This window comes from Suricata suricatta, chromosome 17, assembly GCF_006229205.1.
Source record: "Suricata suricatta isolate VVHF042 chromosome 17, meerkat_22Aug2017_6uvM2_HiC, whole genome shotgun sequence".
Classification (NCBI taxonomy): Eukaryota; Metazoa; Chordata; class Mammalia; order Carnivora; family Herpestidae; genus Suricata; species Suricata suricatta.
Genome location: NC_043716.1, coordinates 8,841,874 through 8,864,478, shown reverse-complemented (window position 1 = coordinate 8,864,478; position 22,605 = coordinate 8,841,874). Strand labels below are relative to the sequence as shown.

Sequence of the window (22,605 nt, the reverse complement as noted above, 5' to 3'; positions counted from 1 at the left end):
CTCTGAGCTAGCCGTCAGCACAGAGCCTGACGCGGGGCTCGAACCCACGAACGTGAGATCTGACCTGAGCCGAAGTCGGAGGCTTAACCGACTGAGCCACCCAGGCGCCCCTGTTTTTTTTTTTTAATGTTTATTTATTTTTGAGAGAGAGACACACAGTGCAAGTGGAGTAGGGGCAGAGAAAGAGGAAGACCCAGAATCCGAAGCAGGCTCCAAGCTCTGAGCTGTCAGCACAGAGCCCGATGCGGGGATCAAATCCACAAGCTATGAGATCATGACATGAGCTGAAGTCAGACGCTTAACCAACTGAGCCACCCAGGCGCCCCTTCGTAACACAGTTCTTAAGAGAGCGATCTACACGTGTTCTCTTCACTTCATCTTTGACTGAGAAATTAAATTTCTCTAGTTTTATTCCACGGAAATATTGAGAGATGCATACAAAAAGATATACAGGTGCCCCCGGCTGGCTCAGGTCAGGTGATCTCAGGGTCATAAGTTCAAGCCTCACGTTGGGTGTAGACCCTACTTTAAAAAAAAGTTATGTATAAAGATGCTTGGTACAGCCTTATAATAATAAAAATTGGAAACAACCTAAGTAATCAATAAAGTGGAGGCTTTACATATTACGGCATATCTAAATCCAGGATTTGGTTATGCAGCAAATGACAGAAAGCCCTGTGAGCCGAGGAGGTATGCCATCCGGGACTGGTGGGGTTGCCTCCATTCTGGAAGTCCTTGGGGCCAGGGCTGCTCTCTCTGTGTTACTCTGTTGTGTGTGGCTGTTAAACCCAAGATCGCTTCGTGGGCCAAGAGGGCTACAAACGCCAGCCAACAGGAAGAGGGACAGGACAAAGAAAAGTGAGGCAAAGGTCCTGTGCCAACTGTCTCTTCAAGGAAGACCTTCTGCCAGTGTGTTTACCTAAGGCAGAACTGCTCATCTGTCAGAGCAGAAAGGTACTGCAAATGTTATCACTTGAACTCAAGGCTTGAGTTGATTAGAGTTGAACTTTGGGCAAAGAACCACTCAGGTAGTTGGGCTGAAAGGAGTCACCTTGGTATCTGTGGGAAGGTTCCCAAGTCAAGTTTTATATTTCCCTGCCTTGAGGGGAGGTGATCCCTCTGGGATGCCTTGCTCCAGGAGGGGATTCATACTTTTTTTTTTTTTTTTTTTGGTGCCTCATCTCTTTTATCAAGTTGCTGTATTCCAAAGCTCTGCCTTGTGTGTTCCAACCTCCAAAGGCTGGGACAGCTGGCTTCGGCCCGGCCAAATAAAGGCTACTTCCGTCAGCCGGCTGGTGTCCACCCTTGCACATGGCAGTGGCTCCGACATTTACTGTTGTTTATTTCAATGTTCTTTGACTTGGATTGTGCGAAGTTTCACATGAGAAATAGAAGAGCAAGAGATGCAGGTCTGTCCTCATATTTTGACTTTAGGTAGGAGACAGACACATCACAAAGCAATAGAAAATAATAGAATACTATATGTTTTGGGTTTTTAATGTTTATTTACTTTTGAGAGAGACAGATAGAGTGTGAGTGGGGGAGGGGCAGAAAGCAAGACGGAAACACAGAATCCAAAGCAGGCTTCAGTATCTGCGCTGTCAGCAGAGCCCAACATGGGGCTCAAACTCATGAACCGAACCACAAGACCATGACCTGAGCCAAAGTCAGACACTGTACCCACTGAGCCACCCAGGGCCCCTAGAATACTGTATCTACTGAGGCGCTAAGAGGGGAGAAATGTTCAGTAAAGTCCCTAAATGCAAGAAAGGCTTGCATTTAGTAGTATCTTTAGGGTTTTAGGGCCAGGGCTTTGGGCCATGCAGTGTCAGTCCACTTGGAGACTGAGGTCAACCATGTAGACAATCAGTCAATCAGTCATACTGAGTAATGGAGCCCCAATAAACACTCTGAACCCCAACGCTCTGGGGAGCCTCCCGGGTTGACAGTACTCCACATGTGTCATCACACATTGCCAGCAGAATAATGGCTCCTGACTCCTTAGACGACAATAGATCATCCACATTTAGAGCCCTCCCAGACTCTGTATGCATCTCTTCCTTTGGTTGACGTAATCCGTATCCTTTCTCTGTAAAAAACTAGAATTGTACATTATAGCTTTCACGGAGTTCTGTGAGTCCTTCTAGCAAATTATCAAACGTGACGGTAGTTATGGGAAACCCTGAACTTGCCCTTGGTGTCAGGAATGAGGGCAGTCGAGGCACCCGGCTGGCTCAGTCAGGAGAGCAGGTAACTCTTGACCTCGGGGTTGTAAGTTCGAGCCCCATATTGGGTATAGAGATTACTTAAAATTAAAATGTTTTTTAAAATTGAGGGCCGTCTTGGGGGCTGTGCCCTCTAACTTTGTAGTTGGCCCCAGACTCCTTCTAGATCTTGTGGAAGAGGCAGCGCTGAAGCAAGGCCCTGAAGATGGTGCTGGGTTCAGCAGGGGAGAGAGAAGAGCAGGGAGGAATCCCGACTTAATCATAAGCCAGAGGTCAGACGCCCGCATTCCACACGGAGGGAGGATTCCAGCAACGTGGGAGCAGAAGGCTGTGTTCCTGACCTTGATGTCCTCATCCTCTGGGAAGGCTGATCAGACTAGAGTTGCATCACAGAGGTTGAGCTCTGTGGCACAAGACATGTTGGAGACGACATATATATATGTGCTCAGCCCTTCTTCACGGTCACAAGTCAGCAGCTACTGACTGACACTCGTCCAAAATCAATCCCAGTGGCACCTGGGAGGCTCAGTCAGTTAAGTGTCTATCTTCGGCTCAGGTCATGATCTCAAGGTTCGTGATTCCAAGCCCTGCATCAGGCTCTGTGCTGACAGCTCAGAGCCTGGAGCCTGCTTCAGATTCTGTGTCTCCCTCTCTCTCTGCCCCTTCCCACACTCTCTCTCTCTCAAAAAATAACTCAACATTAAAAAAAATTTTTTAAGTAATCCCAGTTATTCATAATGATGATGAATGATCTCTCTCTCTTGAGAAATGGTGAGGGGAACATTCCAAAATAATACGGGAAAAACAATATTTAATGAGTGCCTACTCTTTACCAGACCAGTGCATTCTAAGTACAAAGTACACAGCAGTGAACAAATTCTGTAATATAAATAGGTCATCACTTAATACTGGGCACCTGATTCAGCTCTGGGAAAGGGAGCAGGACCCCAGGAGCCAGGTTTTCTCCATCCTGACGCTATTAACCATCCAAGACCTCTACTTTTTCCTAAAAACTACCATCCACAGTCAGTGTTTTAAACCCACTCAGAAATTGCTTCCAGTGTGCAAGCCTAGATTTCAGAGCTGGAAAGGCCCTCGGAAGGTCACCGGGTACAGCTCGGGATTACCCAGCGTTTCTGCCAATGCAGCTCCTGCCTGCATCCCGTGATGAGCAGGGAACTAGAAGTTGTGACGGCCACCCCGATGATCTGTGTCTCTCCCACCTCACATTGCCCCCTGATGACACCGGACTGCTTTAATCCTGTGCAGCCCTGTGGCGCCTGGGTGGCTCCAGTGGTTAAACACCTGACTCTTGATTTCGGCTCAAATCATGATCTCGGGGTTTTTCATGAGTTTGAGCCTCACATTGGGCCCTGCATTCACAATGCAGAGCCTGCTTGGGATTCTCCCTCTTGCTCTGCCCCACTCCTCCCTCCCAGCTCATGCTGTTTCTGGCCCTCAAAATAAATAAATAAAGTTTAAAAAAATAAATTTAAAAAATCATGTGCAGGGGCGCCTGGGTGGCTCAGTCAGTTGAGCGTCCGACTTCAGCTCAGGTCACGATCTCACAGTTTGTGCGTTCAAGCCCCTAGTTGGTCTCTGTGCTAACTGGTAGTTCAGAGCCTGGAACCTGCTTCAGATTCTGTGTCTCTTTCTCCCTCTGCCCCTCTCCTGTTCACGCTCTGTCTCTCAAAAATAAATAAATGTAAAAAAAATTTTAATAAATTTTTAAAAGAAAATTTATTTATTTTGAGAAAGCCAGAGACAACACAAACAGGGGAGGGGCAGAGAGTGAGAGAAAGAGAATCCCAAGCAGGCTCTGCACTGCCAGTGCAAAGCCGATGTGGGGCTCGAACCCATGTACCGTGAGATCATGACCCGAGCCAAAACCAAGAGTCAGATGCTCAACCAGCTGAGTCACCCAGGGACCCCTGTATTAAAATCCTCTGATACAACTAGCAGTTTCTTTTTTTCTTCTTCTTTTTTTTTAAATGTGTCATTTAGGGGTGACTGGGTGGCTCAGTTGGTTAAGTGTCCGATTTCAGCTTAGGTCATGATCTCACAGTTTGTGGGTTCGAGCCCCGCGTCAGGTTCTGTACTGACAGCTAGCTCAGAGCCTGGAGCCTGCTTCGGATTCTGTGTCTCCCTCTCTCTCTGACCCTCCCCTGCTCACACTCTCTCTGTCTCTCTAAAAATAAATAAACATTAAAATGTGTCTTTTATTTATTTTGAGGGAGAGAGTAGATATGAAAGCAAGGGAAGGGCAGAGACAGAGAGGAATCCCAGACAGGCTCCATGCTGTCAGCACAGAGCCTGATGAGGGGCTCCATCTCACAAACCGTGACAGCAGGACCTGAGCCAAAATCAAGAGTTGGACACTTAACCAACCGTGCCCCCAGGGGCCCCACAACGGGCAGTTTCTGTTTTCCCAGCTGAACCCTGACCATTAAATGGCTTCTATCACATTTGGCCATCAGGGAACTTATAATGGTTGGAGAATCAAGAATTTAACATACACAAAACACTAGCAAAATAAAATATACAAATTCCAGACATTTACTAAAAAGTAACAAAATTGTATATTTAAAATGGGTGAGCTTCATATTATGTAAATTACACCTCAATAAAGTTGTTCTTAAATATCGGGGTGGAGGAGGGAACTATCCAGAACCAAATAAAGGAAAATGTAGGGCGAATAGATTAAACCAGCAATCCCCAAACATTTTTGACCATTATTGCCTGAAAAAAGAAACAAAATTTGAGTATGCACTTGTAATATGTATGGACTTACTTATTTAAATTGTGTACATGTTAAACTCTATTAGTATATGATACCTTATAAAATTCGCTGCAAGGGCACCTGGGTGGCTCAGTCAGTCAAGCATCTGACTCTTGATCTCGGCTCTCAGGTCAGATCTCACAATTGTGAGTTCCGAGCCCGGAGTCTGGCTCTGAGCTGTCAGTGCTTGGGATTCTGTCTCCATCTCTCTCTGCCCCTCCCCCACTAATGTTGTCTCTCTCCCTCTCTCTCTCTCAAAATGAATAACCTTTAAAAAAAATGCTGCAAATTAGCAATTTAAACATAGAAAAATATAGACGTTATAGTAGTGATTTCTTGCTTTACCTGAGTGGATCATTTCATACATTTCCTCAGATGCCTACACTCACTTTGAAACCACTGACCACAAATCATTCTAGGTAGGTAAGGGGCAGGAGAGATGGGGGGTTTCTGTCTTTTCCTTTCCTTATTTATTTATTTATTTATTTATTTATTTTGGAAAGGGCCTAGGCTAATGCTGGGTAGCAGCCACTATGATGGCATTTTCATATCCCTTTACAGGTTTCATGCGTTATCTTATTTGCTCCCTCAAATCAAGAGGGATGAAGTGGATCAAAATGGGAGGTAGATGGGTGAAATCTTGAATGCCTGCCCAAGAGCAGTGTAGACCTGATCACTAATTTAGTGCTGCCAGATTACCGGATTACAGAAGGGATATTTACATCCAAAGCGGGCCCCCCAGCCCCCCATGATCAGCCTCCGGCTTCCTTATCAGCGGTCAGAGGGTGGAGCCACAGAAGGAAGGGCGTGGCTTCGCACCTGAGCTCAGAGCCCTGGAATAGCAGACCCCGCTTCTCTGAAGATCCACGAAAGGTGGCAGTGAGCTCTCCCACTCACGGATTCCTCTTTCAGCCCGTCAGAACTGAGAACTAGTGTAGCAACCACTCCCTCACCTTTCTCTTAGACTGCTTTTCCGTCCGGGTAAATATAACCCGAGCACGCAGTTTCCAGTGGCCCTCCCAGCCAGGGGCTTGTATGTAGGGCTTTCACTCCAGGCTGTTTTCCCAGATTGCAGTATCTCTCCAGCAGTCTGCGCTCTGCAGGTCATGTTGTACGCACCATATTCAGCTCCATTCCCAGGGAGCAAGGCTAGACTTTGACTCTGTACTGGTCCTTCCTTCTCCCTTTTCGCCTCTCTGTCCCCCCACCAGCTGAGCTCTCACTGCGGGAGCATTATGAGAACTGCACGGAAAGGCTGGCAGGGCGGTGCTTAGAAAAGTATGAAGCTGCCTTCTGTGGAAGCCACCCTAGGGGTGGGTAGAGGTAGCCATGGAAGCAGTGGAAATACCTGCATTATTTAGTGCTGAGGCTCCTGTCAATTTCCTGCTGAAAAAATATTCAGTGACTCTCCTTTAACCGCAGTCCGAAGAAGGCTGGTTAATGGTCTTTGTCCATAAAGAGGTTATAGCAGCTTGTCTGGTGGGGAACAGAGAGCCTGAATCCTCGGGTATCATTGTGGGTGTTGCCACGGGACCTGAGCCAAAGAGAGATGAATATCTATTTATAAGACTATGAATAGGGGCACCTGACGGCTCAGTCGACCGAGCATGCAACGCTTGATCTTGGGATCATGGGTTCGAGCCCCATGTTGGGGGTAGAGATTATATTTTAAAATTTAGTAAATAGGGGCACCTGGGTAGCTCAGTGGTTAAGTGTCCAACCCTTGATTTCAGCTCAGGTCATGATCTCATGGTTTGTGAGATCGAACCCCACGTCTGGCTCTGTGTTAGCAACTTGGGGCCTGCTTGTGATTCTCTCTCTCCCTCTCTGCTCCTTCCCCTCCTCCACGCACAAAATAAATAAACTTTAAATATATATATAAAAAAGAAAAAGAAAAATTTAATAAATAAGAAAATTAAAAGAATATGAAGAACATCCTCAAATTGAGGCCCTTGGTCTCAGGTTAGGTGATGCCATAGGTCAGTCACAAAAAACAGACGTGGGAGGAGACAGGCTTCTGGCGCGGCCAAGTGGAGACACAGATAAGGTGCAGGTGAATGTGCAGAGACTTCTGAGCCCAGCCCCGCGTGGTGCAGCCGCATTGGAGAGAGGGTGTTGCTGGCTGCCCAGTGCGAACACGTCTTCGCTTTGCAGTCAGAAAGCCTGGGTTTGAATCCAACGCTAACCACCTTGCAAGCAGGCTTCTTAACGTCATCCGGAAAGCTCCCTCAGGTGTTCATGAGGTCAAGCGAAGTAACATAGCTTCGTACTTTTTATTAAAGCGCTACTGCTATTATTCTTCCCTATCCTACTGCGGGGTCCACACGTCTCCCCAGCTTGTCTCTTCCGTGGGTCTGCGCCCCGCAGCGGCGAGCACAAAGCTCCGAGAGTGTGTCGTGTGAAACTGTGCGCTGATCTCTAGTTGCGTCACGCTTCTTAATCTCTTTCGCTGAAATATGGATACTTAAGGGGTCCTCCCCCACCCCCATACAATTCCCATCACAGGACCCACACACACCTACCAGAGCTTTAGGAGAAGTTCACAGCTGATTAGGAAATCTGTTCAAGATGTGCTTCTTTCTTCCTTCCAGGGATTTCCCAGACGACCCAGCTGTGCAGTGGGACGCAGAGCGTGTGGCGAGCGCCCTCCTCCGGCACATAGAAGTGAACAGCATCAACCTGGTAAGGGGACGCCCTCCCAGAATGCAAAGCGGCGGGTCGGGGTCACACCTTTACTATGGCTGCCCTCCCCCATCCAGACCTCCAAGACCACTTCAAAAAGTGTCCCTGCCCCCCATCCCCACCCCCACCAGTGCTCTCTTTTCCATCTTAGGAGCAAAAATCACCCCTTTTGTGAGACCATGAAACCAAACGCTCAGGCTCAGATAGAGGCAGAGGTTTTTTCCCAAACTGTATCCTCCCTAACCACCCCCACCCCCCCACCTCTGTCCTGCCACCTGAGCACCCAGGGCCCCCAGAGCTGGTGCTGTGTCTAGCTCCTATTTGTGCAGAATTTCGCCTTCCGCCAAGCACTGCCACGTTTAGAGAGCCATTTTAACTTTAAGAGGTAAATGTTATAATTCTCATTTGACATGGAGGAAACTCGGGTTTCCGAGACCAGGGAGCTTGCCCGAGGTCACCAGGTGGTGAAGCTATTAGGATCTTAAACCTCAGTTTCTCACCCCCCAAAACACAAGGGTAAATTCGCATGCCCTACAAGGAGAATATTTTGGTCACAGACAGGGCGATGATGGAGATTCACACTTACTCGCGAGGTGAACAGGTGTGGGCGCGGCCCCCGGGGCCACCAGGATGGCCTGGACTGGCCGTCGCCAGTGGTCCGCGTTAAGGCTGTTGAGAAGGCTTACTGCACACTTGTAAAATAATAATCATAATAATCCCTCATTGGTTAATGCCTAAAATCCTGCCACTTAAAGCCCTAATCTTTTGGTTTCAGTTTTGATAAGTCCTGCTGGCACAAAAACATGTTAGGTTTTTATCAATGCTGAATTCACTGAGTAAACTGAGTTATTGAACCTTTTTTTAATGTTGATTTTTTAATTTTTTATTTATATATCTTTTAATGTTTTATTTATTTTTGAGAGAGAGAGAGAGACAGCATGAGCAGGGGAGGGTCAGAGAGGGAGACACAGAATCTGAAGCAGGCTCCAGGCTCTGAGCGGTCAGCACAGAGCTCAACATGGGGCTTGAACCCACGAATCGTGAGATCGTGACCTGGGCTGAAGTCAGACACTCAACCAACTGAGCCACCCAGGTGCCCCTATGTTCATTTATTTTTAAGAGAGAGCAAGCACGAGTGGAGAAGGGGCAGAGAGACAGGAGGACAGAGGATCCAAGCAGGCTCTGAGCTGTCAGCACACACCCCGACGCGGGGCTTAAACTCACAGATGGCATGATCATGACCTGAGCTGAAGCCGGACGCCTAACCAACTGAGGCATCCAGGAGCCCCTGCATTTTTTTTTTAAGAGAGAGAGAGAGAGAGATCACAAGGGGGAGACGGGCAGAGAGAGAAAGAGAGAGAATCCCAAGCAGGCATTGTGCAGAGCCCATTGCAGGACTCGATCCCACGACCCGAGCTGAATTTAAAGTCTGACACTCAACTGACTGAGCCACCCAGGTACCCCCAAGATTTGCTTTTTATAAGCCTTTAACTCTTTTTTTTTCTCCATTAGGGAGAATTTCTAGCATGTAAATGTGGATAGAATAGTTTAATGAACCTCTGTGTTCCTATCACTCAGATTCTGTAATAATTAACCTGCAGTCAATATTAGTTTCATTTAAACACCTGTTCACCTCCACCACCTCCTGTATTATTTAGAAGCAAATCTTTGGCATCATATTTCATATTTAAGTTATTTAGTATGCATTTCTAATAGACATTGAGTCCCTTAATAATGTAACTATAATGCCATTGTCACAAAAAAGTCACAATTCCTTAATATCAGTGTTCTATATTTCCAGTAGTGTCATGCCATAAATATGTTTCTATTTTGTGTTTATTTTTGCTTGTTTGAATCAGGACCAGTTAACAGGACTTTAAATTCTCTTTTAGGGGTGCCTGGGTGGCTCAGTCGGTTAGGTGTCCAACTCTTGATCTTAGCTTAGGTTTTGATCTCCGGGCCGAGTTCAAGCTCCACATTGGGCTGCACACTGGGCACAGAGCCTACTTAAAATTTTTTTAGATAAAGGGGCCTGCATGGCTCAGTTGGTTAAGTGTCTGGCTTCGGCTCAGGTCATGATCTCACGGTTTGTGGGTTTGAGCCCCACATCAGGCTCTGTGCTGACAGCAGCCTAGAGCCTGCTTTAGATTCTGTGTTCCTCTCTCTCTGTACCCCTCCCATGCTTGTGCTCTGACTCTCTCTGTCTCTCAAAAATAAATAAATGTTAACATTTTTTATAAAAATATCTAATTTTTTTAATGCTTTTTATTTATTTTTGAGAGACAGAGAGAGACAGCGCGAGCAGGGGAGGGTCAGAAAGAGAGGGAGACACAGATTCTGAGGCAGGCTCCAGGCTCTGAGCTAGCCGCCAGCACAGAGCCCGACGCGGGACTCGAACCCACGAACCGTGAGATCATGACCTGAGCCGAAGCCGGATGCTCAACTGAATGAGCCACCCAGGCACCCCTCTAATTTTTTAAATAAGATAAAATATAAATAAATTTTCTTTCAATCTGTATCCCCACCCCCCAAACCTATGTTCAATAAATGTTAGCTGCTCTCATTTTAACAGAGCTCTCCATACCTGAAGTAAGCATTTTATGATTTAAAATAGAAAGACCAGGAGCACCTGGGTGGCTCAGTCAGTTAAGCATCTGACTCTTGATCTCAACTCAGGTCTTGATCTCAGGGTTGTGAGTTCAAGCCCAATCTTGTCCCTTTAGTCCGTGCTGCATGGCCACCCTCTTTTCTTGGGGATAGTTTGCCTCTTTCCCCTACACCCAACCAGCCACTCCCATTCTTTTATCTGAGCCCTTGTTCTCTTCTTTATATTTCTTTTTTACTTATTTTACTATTCAAGCAAATTATTATTATTCAAATTGCTATTTGGGGTTTGTTTTTTTAATCAGCTGTGTAGAAATGAAATGTTGGAGCCTAGACTAAGCTTATCACTAATAACAGGTGCCTGGGTGGTTCGGTCGGTTGAGTGTCTGACTCTTGGTTTTCACTCAGGTCATGATCTCACAGTTTGTGAGTTCAAGCCCTGCATTGGGCTCTCTGCTGACAGCATGGAGACAGCTTAGGATTCTCTCTCTCTCTCTCTCTCTCTCTCTCTCTCTCTTTCTCTCTTTCCCTCCCCGACTTGTTTCTCTGTCTCTCTCAAAATAAATAAATAAACTTAAAAAAAATAGATGGGGCACCTGGGTGGCTCAGTCAGGTAAGCATCTGACTTTGGCTCAGGTCATGATCTCACGGTCCACGGGTTCAAGCCCCACATCGTGTCTGTGCTGACAGCTCAGAGCCTGGAGCCTGCTTCGGATTCAGTGTCTCCCTCTTTCTCTGTCCCTCCCCCACTCATACTCTGTCTCTATCCATCTTTCAAAAATGAATAAATGTTAAAAAAAAATAGATGATAGAGAGGCAGTCCATGAGTAAATACACTTCCGTGATTTTGACCCCAGGGCATGGTAGACTTTGCTCTTCAAAGCCTCTGTGCCCTCAGTATGGCACGAAGAAAGGAAGCCAAATAAATCACCCAGCAGCCGGCCAAGAAAATCAACTGTGCAATAAATGGCCGGGCAGATAGGAAACAGAGATAGCCGAACTCAGGTTCCCATCGTGGCTGAATTCCACTCCGCTCCGCTGGCCCGGAACAAGAGTAAACAGCAAGACCCGCAGAAACCGTCCCCACACAGCCGGCCGAAGCAATCTGCTCCGACGTGAGCTCGGGCCTACTCAGAATTGTGAACGTTCCAGGGTTCCGTGTGCTCCTTTCCACCCCATGGGAATGAGGGCAGCTACCCTGAAATTGAGGCAGAGAGAGCATTCAGTCATAAATAAAAACCCTCTATTTCTCTCCAGGTGGTGACTTTCGATGCAGGGGGAGTAAGTGGTCACAGCAATCACGTTGCCCTGTATCACGCTGTGAGGTAGGACTCTCCACGTGTGGGAGGTGGGAGAGGGTCTTTTCCTTTGCTCAGGGTGAATGGATATTTCTAATTTTTTAAAATATTTATTCTTTAAGAGAGAGAGAGAAAGAAAGAACACGAGCAGGAGAGGAGCAGAGAGAGGGAGACAGAATCTGAAACAGGCTCCAGGCTCTGAGCCCTCAGCACAGAGCCCAATGCAGGTCTCGAACCCACGAACCACAGGATCACACCCTGGGCCAAAGTCAGACGCTTAACCATCTGAGCCACACAGGTGCCCCATGACGACTGGTTTCTAAAGCGCTTCCTCCTCGCCGTCTGGGCCCCATGGGAGTGACCGCTGAGTTACCCAGAGCCCTGTGGGCCACATTGCTCACCACATTTCACCACATTCTTGTGAGAAATCGCTCCTGAGTCGTCTTATTATTGTTTGTCTTGACACCTAAGGTTTTTCCCCCCATGGAAAAATGGGATAACATTTTGTTTCTCTCTTTGCTTTGGCCACAGAGAGCTTTAGGGCCAAATTCACAACCCCTTGTACATCTGTGGGAGACTTCCAGGACTGAGTTCTGTGAATCGGTGTGCCTCTTGGCTTCATCTTCTTTTTCCTCCTTTTATTCTAATTTATTTTGTTTTCTTCCATTATACATTGTGTAGACTATTTCAAATCTTTCTTTGGAGGAGGAAGATATACATTTTGTTCTTCACAGCCACTGTTTTTCCAAATAGGTATCTGCATTTGACTGATAAAGAAAATTGCACCGCAAAGATATTGAGGGACTTACTGAGGGTCGGGTCATACAAACATATACCATGTTTTGTGCCCTCGAGAGAAGTGCTTGTCCTGGGCGCCATGAGTGGCGGAGTGGCGGACCTGGCTTAGCCACTGAGGAAGGGAAGGGGCACCTTGAAGTGAAGCACATACTTTATAACCTTCTTCTAAACATTCCCGACACTCTTAGACCAGAGCAGTGAGGGGCGCCTGGGTGGCTCAGTCGGTTAAGCATCCGACTTCAGCTCAGGTCATGATCTTGCAGTTTGTGGGTTTGAGCCCCACATCGGGCTCTGTGCTGACAGCTCAGAGCCTGGAGCCTGCTTCAGATTCTGTGTCTCCTTCTCTCTCTCTGACCCTCCCCTGCTAGCTCTGTCTCTCTCTGTCTTTCAAAAAAATAAAATAACATTAAAAAAAGAAATTTCTTTAGACCAGAGCAGGGAAATGTATAAAGCTGGAAGCGATCTCCCCTATCCGAGTCCAGCCACCTCATTGACTGAGGACGGGAAGTGGCTTTCCCAGCACTGCCAGGCTAAACAATGGCAGAAGCAGAACTGGAATCCATTTCATATGAGCAGGTCGTCTTCATGTTGGTGGTGGGATGGGAGCTACTTACCCAATCTCTCTCCATCCCTTCACTTACAAACAAAAGCAGGCAAGAGATTTAGAGTCCGTTACTGTTGGATTGGCCCCACCTTCCTCTGAAGGTAGGGAGTGCAGAAGTCAGAAGGTGGGAGCAGGGAAGGTCAAAAAGGAAAAAGAACTACCAGGAAAGAAATATCAATTAATATTTTAAATAGTCTCCCGCTATACTCATGTTACAATTTCAAAAGAGAAAAACTTGGAAGAGTCCATTGTAGTTACCTTCATCAGTAATGGGCAAAGCTTGGACCAGGACGCTTCATAACCTTGGTCAGCCCCCAGATTGCCTGACCTTGGGTAAGTCGCCCACCCTGGTCCCTTTAGCTATAGCCAGAAGTATGAAATCCCAGAAACCCGTTTGGTGATTGATTCAAAGGCAACTGCCTAGAAACCTACAGAAGGATCATAGGGTGTGGCAGGCCTTAATACTCTTGGGGAGGAAGAAATTTTCCTCTGTGCAAGGTTCTTCTAGCTAGACTAAGAATTAAATTTCCATGAGACAATTAACAGGAGAAAATCAAATTTAATTTTATTATATGGAGAATCTACACAAACATGAAATTCCAAAGACTGTCAGGCAACCTGAGGCTTATCAGTCATCCTCAGCTCAGGTGGAGGATGGCAGTCTGGGGGTACAAAGAAGAGGAAGAACATTAGCAGGAAGGTGAGAGGAGATGTTTGGAAGACAGATGTTTCCCTGTTATGCAGATAAATTTCTTAGCTAAAAAGAAATCTCTTGGCCTAGTTCTCTTCCTGGTACAGGCCCCCCTTCCAGTGTAAATTTGGTGGTTGAGGGGGGATATAAAGGAGTTTTCCTCAACTTGCTGGCTTTTGATTGCTTTTAACTCAAAGTAATCTACCTGCCATTGTGGCCCATGTTGGAGAGGCCTGCCCTTGACCTCTACACTCTGAAGCCTCTTCCTATTAACTGCAAAGGAATTCTTGCTCCCTCTCACTCCTGTCCTTTCCTCCTCCAGGACCCTACACTCAGAAGGGAAGTTACCTAAAGGTAAGTTGTCCCTTTTGCAAAAGTGTGCTATTTACTATCCCTCTAAAAAAACCTTACTGGGCAAAATGCGTAAATATACGGAAACCTGCCGCAAAGGTGGGGCTGTGGGGGCTGGACCACACTCTCTCTGCCCCAGCTCCGTGTACCCACTGGGACGTGCCCTGCCAGCCAGGCAGCCTCTGGGTGTGAGGAGAGGCCAGATGGGTTAGAAAAACGGAACCAACAGGAGATACATATATGAAAGAAACGTACTATAAGGATTTGGCTCATGCAAGTCAGAGGCTGAGAAGCCCCACAGTCTGGCGTCTCTGCAACCTAGGGACCCAGGAACCTGGTGGTGTCAGTGAGTCGGTTCCAAAGACCTGGGAAGCAAGACGGCCAACAGTGTAAACCCCAGGCCAAGGGCAGGAGATGACCGGTGCCCCAGCTCAGTAGACAGAAAAGAAGGAATTTTCCCTTCGTCCACCTTTCCTTCTGTTGAGGCCCTCAATGAACTGGATCCTGTTCACCCACACTGGGAGGGCAACTGCTTTCCCGAGGCCACTGATTTAAATGCTAATCTCATCCTGAAACACCCTCCCAGGCACACCCAGAAATCATGTGCAGCCCGGTATCTGGGTAGCCTGTGACCCAGTGAACTTGACACATGAAATTAACCATGACACCGGGCCCTGGCTGCTCATCTCTCTAGCTTTCTAAAGGTGGGGGGCTTTTTCACCTCCAGTGTTTCTTCAGTCTGTCTGAACTCACATCCGGCCCCCAGTTACTTGTCAATGGCTGATAGGTGCTTGATGGGTTTGTTTGCTTGCGTTAGAAGGCGTTTGAGCCCACCTGGCCATTCACTATGTGACACTGACCTCTCTGAGCCGGTTACTGGTCTGTCAGTGGGAGTAATGTACATCTCTCAGGACTGTTAGGAAGATGAAGCCAGTGAAAACATAAGTAGACTGTGCTTCTGAGCGGGCTGAGCTTACCAAGCTGTGAGGGCTTTGGAGCAGGACTGTAGTTAATTTATCCTTTTATCAACACTGTGAGACAGGCTCCCACACTGTCAACGCCATTTTACAGGTGAGAAAACTGAGGCTCAGAGAGCTAAAGGGACTTTCCCAAATCTGTCAGGTCTTGAGCGCCAGAGCAGGAACCAGGTCTCTTGCCTCCCGATACAAAATGCCGGTCTTCATCACCTTTCCCTTGATTTTGATGTAGCCAGTTTCCAGCCTCTAACAACCAACCTTATCTAGCTAAGGCCGGTAGCAAGTGGCGGACACCCAGCTGAGACGCTTCCATCTTCCTGTCTGTGAGGATGGTGGTGCCAGAGAGCCGTCCGGCAGCTCCATGGCCACAGCCCTGCCCTGCCCTGGCCCCAAGGGAGGAGTAGGGTGCCCAGGGAAATCTGCCTGGAAGTGACAAGACTCTTGACGCCCCGCCCCCCCCAGGGTGCTCCGTGCTCACGCTGCAGTCGGTGAATGTGTTGCGCAAGTATCTCTCCCTTCTGGACCTGCCCTTTTCTCTGCTTCAGACCCCGGATGTGCTCTTCGTGCTCACCAGCGAAGAAGTGGCCCGGGCCAAGGTGAGGATTGTGAATTCCTGGACACTCCTCCGCTAGATCTGTGACCCAGACCCCTGGGCTCCTCACGACCCTGAACTGAAAACCTTCCACTCAGCACCCGAGTGTTAGGACTGTCAGGCTACACCTTGGCAGGCGTAGATTTTCAAGGACTTTCACCTGTTTTCTTTTTCTTTTTTTTTTATCTTTTTGAAATGTTTATTTATTTTGAGAAAGAGTGTGTATGTGTACTCACGAGAGAGAGAAAGAGAGGGAGAGAGAGAGGGAGAGAGTACAAGCAGGGAGAGGGACAAAAAAAAAAGAGAGGGGAGAGAGAATCCCAAGCAGGCTCCATGTTGTCCGTGCAGAGCCCGGCTCAGGGCTGGATCTCACAAACCGAAAATCATGACCTGAGCGGAAATCAAGAGTCAGATGCTTAACCACCTGAGCCACCCAGGCGCCCCTAAAGATTTTACTTTTAAGGAATCCCTACGCCTAACATGGGGCTTGAACTTACAACCTCGAGATAAAGAGTCACCTGCTCCACCTTCTGAGCCAGCTAGGTGTCCCCACCCTTTTATCTGATGATAAAAATAACACATGCTTCTTTTAAGTTTTTTTTTTAAATTTTTAATGTTTATTTATTTTTTGAGAGAGAGAAAGAGAAGATGCAAGAGCAGGGGAGGGGCGGAGAGAGCGGGGGGTGGGAGACACAGAACCCAAGGCAGGCTCCAGGCTCTGAGCTGTCAGCTCGAACTCACAAGCTGTGAGATCATGACCTGGGCCGAAGTCTGACACTCAACCGACCCAGCCACCCAGGCTGATTATAACCCTTTTGGAAGTTTACTTGGTGTTTCTGTGGTTTCCCCTAAAACTGTAATATCATTCATAACCATAAAACTCAGTGCAATCAGTATCTGTCCTCCCTGCTACCAAACTCTAGCAGGTTTTAATTGCTCATTGATCAATTCTGCCCCACTTAGTTACTGTACTTTATAATATCTTTTTTTAATTTTTTATTTATTTTTGAGAGACAGAGAGAGACAGCGTGAGCAGGGGAGGGTCAGAGAGAGAGGGAGGCACAGAATCTGAAGCAGGCTCCAGGCTCTGAGCTAGCTGTCAGCACAGAGCCCGACGCGGGGCTCGAACCCACAAACCAGGAGATCATGACCTGAGCCGAAGCCAGACGCTTAACCGACTGAGCCTCCAGGTGCCCCATACCGTGTCTTATAATATCATTAATGATAAATACTAGATTCCTGGCCCTTCCTTGTGTCTTGTATCGCACACATTACCTCTGGGCTTACTTTTGCTGATACATATTCTTCGGCATTTTTTTAGTGACAGTGTAAGGAAGACAACTTCTCTTAGCCTTTGAGTGTTCGCGTGTCCTCTTCTGAAGGAGTTGAGCTGGAAATAAAGGTTTGGTCTGAGTTATGTTCCTTCCGCAAAGGTGTTTGGAGACGGAACTCCCATCCTTGTCCTTTGGCACCAGGAACCGCTGGCCCTGCGATCTGATTACCCATGGACAGTTAATCTGCTTTATGTTAACAGTTCAGATTATCTTTGTGTTTCTGCGTTCCACAGTCTTGTCACCGTGTGTCTAGGGCAGATTTGCTCGTGTTTATTCTGCCTCCTACTCTCAGGCTGAGGACTCTGTTGGCAATTCTCAAAACTCCTCACCTCTTATCTCTTGTGTGATGTTCCCTCCATTCTCTTCCTGGATTCCTATGGAATATATATTGAGAACTCTTAATCTTTTTTAAGCTTATTTAAGTAATCTCTACACCCAACATGGGGCTTAAACTCACCCCCCTGAGATCAAGAGCTGTGTGCTTCTCTCCCGGAGTCTGCCAGCTGTCCCTTGACGTTTCTTTCTTTTATTTCTGAGGGCATGATATTTTTGAGAAAGAAACAGAGCACAAGCGGAGGAGGGAGACACAGAATCTGAGCTGTCAGCACAGCACCCGATGTGAGGCTTGAACCCACAAACCGCGAGAGTAGGACCCGAGCTGAAGTCAGACACTTAACCACTTAACCCGCTGAGCCACCCATGCGCTCCCCCCCGCCCCCCCCCCCGCCAGGACGCTTAATCTATGCTTTGTGTCTCCTAATTGTTCTTTCATATTTGTTCTGTTTCACATGCTGTTTTCATTTCCAAACTATCTTTGTTACTTTATGACCACCTATTGTTTCACTTCCATTTTTTAAAATTTCACAATTTGTTATCCTTTTTTTTTAATTGAGAGAGAGAGAGAGAAACCGCATGTGCATGGAAGTCGGGGAGGCAGAGGGAGAAGGAGGGAGAGAATCCAAAGCAGGCTCCACGCTCAGCACGGAGCCCTAAGAGGGGCTCAGCCTCACAACTGTGAGACCATGACCTGAGCTGAAATCAAGTCAGACGTTAACTGACTGAGCCACCCAGGTGCCCCAATAATTTATTCTTTAAGCTGGTTTACCTCCCACTTAATTCTTTGAATGTCCAAAATGTAATTAATCTTCGACAAAGTGTTGTATAAAACTATCTTTGTCTAAAATGCCTTCATGGTCTAGTTGCTAATTTTATTAGATCTTTTTCCTTGCATCACGTTACATTCTGTCTTCAGGAATTCTGATTTGCAAACTCAGGGCAAGGTGGTTGACTGTGGGGATGTCACTCCCCTCTTCCTCTGTGCTCCCCCTCCTCATCTAGAGAGTTTGCAGTTGCTGGAAGGCCAGAACCAGGTCGTCCCTGCCAGTTTGTCACAGAGCCAGCAGGTGACTCAGTTCCTCAGTTCCATGCTGCTCTCGAAGCATTCAGTTTGCTCTCAAAGCAGTGGGCAGCGTTTCCCCCCCCAACCTCTCAATCTGACAAGGGAGCCCTCCCCCCCACCAGCAGGGTCCGAAGCAGACTCCCGGCCCCCTCTCTGCTCTGAGCCCTGGAGCCAGTAATCCTCTGCTTTGGCCTCTCACACCTCTGTCCATATTCTTTAAGTTTGTGGTACTCTTGATGTCAGGTTTTTTAATATTTTTACTTTTTTTGAGAGAGAGAGAGAGAGACAGCGCGAGCAGAGGAGGGGCAGGGAGAGAGGGAGACACAGAGTCCGAAGCAGTCTCCAGGCTCTTAGCTAGCTGTCAGCATAGAGCCTGATGCAGGGCTCGAACCCACGAATGTGAGATCATGACCTGAGCCGAAGTCGGAGGCTTAACCGACTGAGCCACCCAGGTGCCCCTCTTGATGTCAGTTTTGACCCGTTTTTTCTCTCTGCATTTTTCTCTGTCATCGCTATGTGTTTGGAACAGGAAGCACGAACTTACTGTTTCCTCTTGACTGGGTCAGAACGCCTTAATTCAGTTAAGAATAAGAAAATTAAAAGTGAATACAGGGTGCCTGGCTGGTCAGTAGAACACATGACCCTTGATCTTGGGGTTGTGAGATCAAGTCCCATGTGGGGGGTAGAGTTTACTTACTAAAAAAGAAAGAGGAAAGGAAAGGGAAGGAAAAGGAAAAGGAAACAGAATTACCACTGTCCAGCAATCCTACTACTGGGTTTATATCCAAAAGAATTAAAAGCAGGGTCTTGAAGAGATACTTCCACACCCGTGTTCACTGCAGCATGCTGCACAGCAGCCACCCGCCAGGAGCTGGCCCAAATGTCCGCGGCATTTGAATGGACTGAGAAAATCTACACGCTTCCAATGGGACATTATTCAGGCTTAAACAAAAAGAAGAAGGAGAAGAAGAAGGGAACACTGTCATTCGCTACAAAGTGTATGAACATCGACGACATTTTGCTGAGTGAAATAAGCCAGACACAAAAGGACAAATAATGTCTGATTCTACTTACATAAGACATCTAGAGCAGTCAAAGGCACAGAAACAGAAGCTAGAATGGTGGTGGCCAGGGACGGGGGGAGGGGGAATGGGGAGCTGGGTTTTAGTGGGTTTCGAGTTTTATTTTTGCAAGATGAAAAAGTGCTAGATTCCTTATGCAGCAATGTATGGTTAAGACTACAGAACCATAAATGGTTAAGATGGTTAAAGAAACGTTTTCTATTTTGTCATTTCTACCTGTGGGGCTCAGAATCACAAACCGTGAGGTCATGACCTGAGCCAAAATCAAAAGTCGGATGTTTAACTGACTGAGCCGCCCAGGCGCCCCATATCTGTGTGTGTTCATTTTTCTTCTCCTCCTCTTCCTCCCAGTTTGCCTGATTCAGAAGAGTTTGAGCATAGTATTCTAGCTTGCTTCCCACAAAACGTGTGTGTGTGTGTGTGTGCGCGCGCACGCAAGTGAGTGTGTGCGTTACATGCAACGCAGTGGAGCAACGAAATTAAGAATGTAGGTGTCAGTCACTCAGGTGGCTCTGGATTCAGATATCAGCTCTGCTGTGACCAGCTCTTTGAGGCTGACAAGTTTCCTCATTCATCCATTTTTTTAAAGCAATAATAACACTAGTTAACTCACTGGGTTGTCAGATTGAGATACCGCATGGAGACTGGGGGGCTAGAGCTGCCATTGGCGTCACGGGATTTTTATCACGTGGTTGTAAGTGAGGACGCGACAGAGGCGGTGAGTGGAGGCCGATCGGAGAGGTCGCGCCCCGGGGAGAAGCCACGCTCGGCTACGGGGTGAGGTTTGTTCGTGGGTGCGCGAGGCAGAAGTGAGCACAACACAAACTGCTTCAGTGCAAGGGCTTCCTAACTGGTCCTCTCCGATTCTTCTAGAAGGCCATGTCCTGCCACCGCAGCCAGCTGCTCTGGTTTCGCCGCCTCTATGTGCTCTTCTCCAGATACCTGAGGATCAACTCTCTGCACTTCCTCTGAAGCAGGAGACTTTTCCGGGCCACGGAAGAAGGGAGCAGAAGGAGCCCAGGAAGCCCGGGGCCTGGCCGTCAGCTGGCTCCCCCGCCTGAGCCGAGGGAGAGCCCAGGGTAGGGGGCCCTTCGAGAGCTCTGCTCATCGTGCCGGAGCCTCACAAACGGGCGGGCTGACGGGTCGTCCAAGCTTGAGCTTCTTCGTCTCGGGGGAAAAAAACCACAGCGGCCACAACCAAACGAACCCAAGGATAATAATGGCTACCCCGCTAGATCCTCAAGTTCTTGTGAAAAACAGGTTATGTACAGACACAAAGTATGTCAAACACGTAGCGCAGAGCCTGCCAGGGTTACAGATGAAGGTAATCAGGTGCATTGATGCAGTGTTTGTTTTTATTTTCTTTAACGTTTATTTATTTTGTGAGAGAGACAAAAGGTGAGCAGGGGAGGGGCAGAGAGAGATGGAGACACAGAATCTGAAGCAGGCTCCAGGCTCTGAGCTGTCAGCACAGAGCCCGACGCGGGGCTCGAACCCATGAGCGAGAGCATGACCTGAGCCGAAGTTGGACACTCAACCGAATGAGCCACCCGGGCGCCCCTCAGTATTTTTACATCATTTCCAAAGCAGGCCCACCGCACGGCCACATGCACACACGCACAAAATATTGAACTCGTTCACAATTCCTTTGATTAACGTTGTGGCCTATGTATCAGATTTGAATCTAGAGGAAGTTCCTCATTTAACATCACAGCCCTTAAATTGACCGGGGCTCCCAAGGCCAGAACGCTGTCCCCAGCATGTCATACACCGAGACTGTTACGACGCGGGCCTGGCCTGAAGGAACTTCCAGTCAAACGTCTCCGCTCCCAGTCTTCAGGGCGAAGCAGGAAGACAACTGGAACTGGGTTATTTTCTGTTCTTTCTTTGTGTTCTGTGTGTTAACACTCAAAAAAGCGGGTGTCGGGGGCGCCTGGGGGGCTCAGTCGGTTAAGCCTCCGGCTTCGGCTCAGGTCAGATCTCACGTTCGTGGGTTCAAGCCCCGCAACGGGCTCTGTGCTGACAGCTAGCTCAGAGCCTGGAGCCTGCTTCTGGTTCTGTGTCTCCTTCTCTCTCTGCCCCTCCCCTTCTCATGCTCTGTCTCTCTCTGTATCAAACATAAATAAAAAACATTAAAAAAAAAAGCGGGTGTCGTAAAATAGTGCTACAAACAAAAGCACTCCGAGGCGCCTGGCTCCTGGCGTCTCCCACAGCCCACTACTGGTCCAGGGACGTGGCCTGAGGCAGAGGAGCTCAGCCGCGGGGAACTGGGGCTCCACGTGCAGGGGGGCCTGGGCGGGAGGGCAGGTTGACCAGCAGCATAACCACGGGGAAGGCGTGTGACCTCTCTCTGCCTCCATTCTCGCATCTGCAAAATGGGGTCCATAACGGTGCCCACCTCAGAGGAGCTGATGCCTGGTGGACACATGGTAAAGGGTCCGGCACGCAGTCAGGGCTCAGGAAAGATGAGCTGCTGGTGTTCTGACATCCATGGCATAAAGCAGGGGGACTAATGTAAGTTCAAGTCCCGACACAGAAAGGCTCTCGGTGTGTGTTATCCGGTGGGTAGCTCGCTGCCTGCCCCCCCCCCACCAACTGCTGTCTCCATAGCAACGGGTTAGAGACCTGCTCCCTGGAGCTCTCTTGAATGCCTCCTAGGGGCCAAATGGGACCGACAGGGCTATCCAGGCCCTGAAGCTGGAATCAGAACTGCAAATCTGGTTATGTTTTCTGTCTCTTAATCTGTCAGAAGCCCCTAATAGCCTCCACATGAAACCGTGACCGGAAATAAGTCACTGATGCTTGTAAGGTTTGATAGATGGAGGCAGAGGCGCGAGGACAGACAGAGACCAAGCTATGGAGCCAAGAAGGCCTTTATTGGAGTCTGCAATTCCTGGGCGAGGTTCTGTGACTCCGGGAGCGGGGAGTCAGGGAAGTCGCGCCTGGTACGGGAGAGCAAGGTGTTTTATGGGCGCAAGAGATCTGGGTTTGAGCTCAGGTGGGCTGAGAGCCACGTAGGGGCATCTTTGGACGGTGGCAGGATTCAGTTGGCTGTTCACTTCGGTGGGGCGGGGGATGCTGGAATTCCACGGTGGGGCATTTCAGTTTGAGAGAGGCCAGATTGAGAGTGGGGGTCGTCGGTCCCTGGCGGTGCCTGGAACTATTCTCTGACCCGCAATAAAATGGCCG

General features: G+C 48.2%; 1 protein-coding gene across 7 annotated transcripts in view; it reads left to right on the top strand.

The window, feature by feature from the left end:
• PIGL (phosphatidylinositol glycan anchor biosynthesis class L) overlaps positions 1-22,605 on the top strand; it is an 81,372-nt gene that overhangs the window by 48,726 nt on the left and 10,041 nt on the right. The window contains exons 3-7 of one of the 7 annotated variants that reach the window (XM_029928105.1): positions 7,596-7,686; positions 11,548-11,615; positions 14,004-14,035; positions 15,555-15,605; positions 20,293-20,757. In XM_029928105.1, the coding sequence (XP_029783965.1) occupies positions 7,596-7,686; positions 11,548-11,615; positions 14,004-14,035; positions 15,555-15,605; positions 20,293-20,477 (427 nt within the window). In that variant the 3' untranslated portion in view covers positions 20,478-20,757. Of the gene's footprint in view, positions 1-7,595; positions 7,687-11,547; positions 11,616-14,003; positions 14,036-15,471; positions 15,606-20,289; positions 20,758-22,605 lie in introns of those variants that run through there. The other 6 variants (XM_029928104.1, XM_029928107.1, XM_029928106.1 and 3 more) reach the window with 6 other exon arrangements.